General features: G+C 43.1%; 1 protein-coding gene across 1 annotated transcript; it reads left to right on the top strand.

Annotated features, from left to right (window-relative positions):
• Window positions 1-3702: 3702 nt before the first annotated feature.
• On the top strand, window positions 3703-4662 carry LOC122921442 (olfactory receptor 1038-like). Its single transcript, XM_044271420.1, has one exon. The coding sequence runs from the start codon at window positions 3703-3705 to the stop codon at window positions 4660-4662; it is 960 nt and encodes a 319-aa protein (XP_044127355.1).
• The last annotated feature ends 239 nt before the right edge of the window (window positions 4663-4901 follow it).

The following is a 4901-nucleotide window of genomic DNA, read 5'->3' on the forward strand; positions in this document are numbered from 1 at the left end:
AATGCAGCAATTCTGCCTCAAAGAGTCCTTGAGCACAGCAGCACAAACCTGTTTTCACACAAAACAGGTAGCTAGCCTTTATCCAGATACAAGGCTCCCAGATCCCAACACAGAGACCTCTGAGCCTAGCTGCCTATTTAAGGACAGCCAGGTGCTGCCAAAACTAAACTCGGACCGGCACTTAAAATCCAGTCCAGTATTTGACCTCACCTGGCTATAAATCAGCCCAGCAGCACATGCTGGGAGGAAAATACCTGTTTTCCCAGACCAAACCTCTCACTGTGTCACATACCCCCCCCCCCCTTTGTTCAACCCTGAGGGGATGAACACACGCCAGACAGTGTACCCGGGAAAGGGCATCCCGGTTTCCCTGTAACCGGCCGGCCCTGCGTTCCACAGAAAACTTAAAGTTCTGTAGGGAGATAAACCATCGGGTGACCCGGGCATTTCTGTCCTTGGCCTGGATCATCCATTTGAGAGGGGAGTGGTCAATCACCAGGCGGAATTTTCTTCCCAACAAATAATAGCGGAGAGATTCTAGTGCCCACTTGATAGCCAGGCACTCTCTCTTCACTATACTGTACTAAGTCTCAGCTGGGGTGAGCTTACAGCTGAGGAAGACAACGGGATGCTCCTCTCCGTTGACTTCCGGAGACAGTACAGCACCGAGGGGCGCCATATAGACCAATGGGTAAGACCTTATATTGATACAGCCCCTCAGGCGTGATGAAGTCAGTTTTCTCTTTGGCAGCCTCCGTTAAGGGCACCTGCCAGTACCCTTTCGTGAGGTCCAAAACAGAAAAATACCAGGCTTGTCCAAACCTCTCGAAGATCTCATCCATCCTGGGCATGGGATACGCATCGAACTTGAAAACCTTGTTAAGTTTTCGAAAGTCGTTACAAAACAGCAACGTCCCGTCCGGCTTGGGTATCAATAGTATAGGACTGGCCCACTCACTTTTTGACTCCTCAATGACGTCTAGCTGCAACATTAGCTGCACCTCCTCTGATATGGCTTGTCGTCGAGCCTCGGGTACCCGGTATGGTTTTAATCGGCCTTTTGCTTGAGGCTCAGTGACAATGTCATGCTGGATTATGGAAGTGCATCCAGGGAGGTCTGAGAACACATCCGTGTTCCGACTAACGAACTCCCTGGCCTCCTGAGTCTGTTTAGAGGAGAAGCAATTTTTACTGTGGCAGCTGCCTCTCTTGCATCAGACAGAAGGGCCGGTACCTCTTCTCCTAGAAAACCCAGACGCGGGCTGTCTTCTGTACAGGTTTCCCTATCTTTCCATGGTTTGAGTAAATTCACATGGTAAACCTGCTCTGGCTTTTGCCGCCCTGGCTGGTGTACCTTGTCGTTTACATCTTCAATTTTCTCGAGTACCTCGTAAGGCTCCTGCCACCTAGCCAGGAATTTACTGTCCACGGTTCGCACCAGAACCAAAACCCGATCACTCGGGTTAAAGATCCAGACCCTAGCCTGCCAATTATAGAACCGACTCGAAATTCACCCGTTGGGAATCTAATGCCAGGAATGGACCGACGACATCAGCCCACTGGTCACGGGGTAGCTTTTCCCTGATGGCCAATTTCTCGTACATCTCCAGGTTGGTTTCAATGTCTGCGGGGGTCATCTTAGGAATCGTGGCATGGACTGGTTTCTAGGTATTGTGGACACTCGGGGTTGCTCCTTCTGTCTGCAAAGCCATCACGTGTTGTAGAAGCAACTGGTTAGTCTCCTGCTGCTGCTTATTAGCATTGCGTTGCTGCAGTTTTGTCTTTCGCTGCTGTAGATTAGCCTCCATGAGGGCCTTCACAACAGCCTCCATTTTGTCTTGGGGCACTGGTTGTAATACAGCTGGTTTAATGTACGACATACAACTGTGCCTGAAAAATGCAGAAACCAAAAATATCGGCATTCACGCCAGCCTCACTGCTCTTGCACGTATCCTCCACCAATTGTGGGGTTTCGGTCTGGTAGACAGGATTAGTGGACGCAGTATATAGGCAACAACAAGTTCTTTGGATCAAACAGTTCAGTGTTTTATTCACACTTTAGGCAAGTGACAAAACAAGCAGTCATAATCAAACAAAAAGTCACCTTGTGGTGTATGTGGTAATTCACATCATGCGGCAATTCTGCCTCAAAGAGTCCTTGAGCATAGCAGCACCAACCTGTTTTCGCAAAAAACAGGTAGTAAGCCTTCATCCAGACACACGGCTCCCCCAATCCCAACACAGAGACCTCGCTTCTGAGCCCAGCTGCCTATTTAAGGACAGCCAGGTGCTGCCAAACCTGGAACGGTACTTAAAATCCGGTCCGGTATTTGACCTCACCTGGCCATTAGTCAGCCCAGCAGCACATGCTGGGAGGAAAATACCTGTTTTCCCAGACCAAACCTCTCACTGTGTCACAGCATGTATATTATATTTTTCACACAAGCAATGAACAGAAGCAAATGTAAAAATTAAAGAATAATCCCTGTTGGTAAATTATTTTGAAAATAATTTTTCAGGGCTCAGTAATTTCTGAGGGACAATTAGAGAGTCTGTAAAGTGATATATAAGAGCACACCCCAAGCAGGTGTCCTTGTCTTCATACTATTGCACTGTAGACCACACCATTGGATTTCTGGACGTCAAGAAGCCTAATCCACAGGTAAAATAAGAAAGGGAGAATTAATGTAGGAGAAATATGACCAGAGTCTAGTCTAGAAGGTTTACTATAAGCCCCCTACTTAAATTTAGTTTTCTATATAGGAGTTTTTACATGCCAAAATGTCTTAAGCTCACACATATCAAGAGTCCGCAATTTCTAATGGATAAGGCTACTTATACACTAGCGTTTTTTGGTGAATCTGGCAGGGTCCAGAAAAATGCTTCAGTTACCAATAATACAACCAAAAAACCAATAACCTGACCTAAAGGGGCCACATAAATCTTAAAACATCACCTATCAATAGTATGTTTATGCCCAATCCATACAATAATCACAACCAAATGTAATTAAAAATATATCTTTATTGATACCACATAAAGATATTATTTGAAAAAAATAAAAAAAATGTAGAAATCCACACAGTACATGAAAAAGGGATAACTGGAAAGGGTCTGGCCAAATTTCATACTCTGTATATATCAGTGGCTAATTCCTCTATTGTGAAGCAGTGCATAGCCTTGGTATCAACAATGTAACATACATATTATAAGAAGGTACCACAGGCTTTAATATATGTAATCAAATACCTGTTTGTAAAGAGGGCCCGTTAACCATGACAGATAAGTATCAATTACATGGATGTCTGTGTTAAATCAAGGAAGCAGGTATTGGTATAAAAGATCTGATATACAATTTATAAGTGCCAAAGTGTAAAGATATCTACTTTTTAAATCTGCTATGCAAAAGCCCATACATCAAGGGAGGATCAGTTCATAATATAAAAAGTGCAAGTGTATATCAGACCTGAAAGGTGCCAGAATCCACCCAACGATCTCACAGGCCAGCACAAACCATCCCAGAAAAAAGGTACAAAGTACAATGTTTTTTGTACTGTTCCTAGTTGACCGAAGATGATATGATTATAACAAGGCTACACAGTATTCAAGGACCATTATTCTTAGCTCTTGCATGTAGATATAAGTCAACAAATAAGATTTTATTTTGACTTCTTGTCCAGGACAGGGTCTCCTTTGGATGTTATGGAACCGTTCAACCAGTCTTCTAGCAGATTTATTCTTCTTGGTTTGTCCACTGTTCTTTACTTGAAGGTCATTGCTTTCATCACCTTCTTGGTGATTTATTTGATAACATTTTTAGCAAACCTTCTACTGATCATCGTGGTGATGATTAATTCGAAGCTCCACACTCCCATGTACTTTTTTCTTACTAATCTCTCCATGATTGACATCTGCTTCTCTACCACTGTGATCCCTAAAATCCTGATTAACACATTGGCCAAGGACAGGAGCATCTCTCTACTAGAATGTGCTGTCCAGATGCACTTTCATTTGGCTTTGGGGTCTACAGAGTGTTTCATACTTGCAGTCATGGCCTATGATAGATTTGCTGCCATCTGTAAACCACTTCACTACAACACTATCATGAGCCGCAAGACGTGCATCAATCTGGCTGCTGTGTCATGGATCTCAAGCTTCATCGTCTCCAATTTAGTAGTTATCTACACCTTTCAGATGTCCTTCTGCCATAACCACCATGTCAACCACTACTTTTGTGAGTTTCCCCCACTTTTAAAAATAGCCTGTGGTGATACTTGGCTTCATGAGTTGATGAATTATATTTTTACAAGCATAATAGTTAGTCTATTTTTTGTCTTTATTCTGACTTCATATATTCAAATTCTGTCCTCCATCTTGAAGATCAGGTCTTCTCATGGAAGGTACAAAGCTCTCTCCACATGTGCCTCCCACATCATTGTGGTGACTTTCTTCTATGGGACCATTATGATTCTGTATTTGCGTCCACATTCAAGTTCCTCCCCAGACATAGACAAATCTGTCTCCCTCATCTACTCAGCCGTTACACCCATGCTGAACCCCATCATCTACAGTGTCCGAAATAAAGATGTCAAAGACACTGTAGAAAACAATCTAGTTAAAGAGGTTCTCCAATCAAATGCATTTTTACAAAAATCATATTAATATGGCAGTTAAACTAAGATGGGTAATTACTGCAAAACCTCTTTTTCTTCTGTGCTCCAAGCTTAGTGCCATTTTTGGACTTGATCTATAGACCTGACCACAGAAATACAGGTACATCACTTATTTTATTGGCCAGAGCAGGATACTACACTATTGACATAGAGCATCTAGCATGGCTACATTATTAATATAACATACCATACTGTACACCTAGTATTAGAATGTTGTGCTCATGTTAT

This window comes from Bufo gargarizans, chromosome 11 (genome assembly GCF_014858855.1).
Source record: "Bufo gargarizans isolate SCDJY-AF-19 chromosome 11, ASM1485885v1, whole genome shotgun sequence".
NCBI classification, from domain to species: Eukaryota; Metazoa; Chordata; class Amphibia; order Anura; family Bufonidae; genus Bufo; species Bufo gargarizans.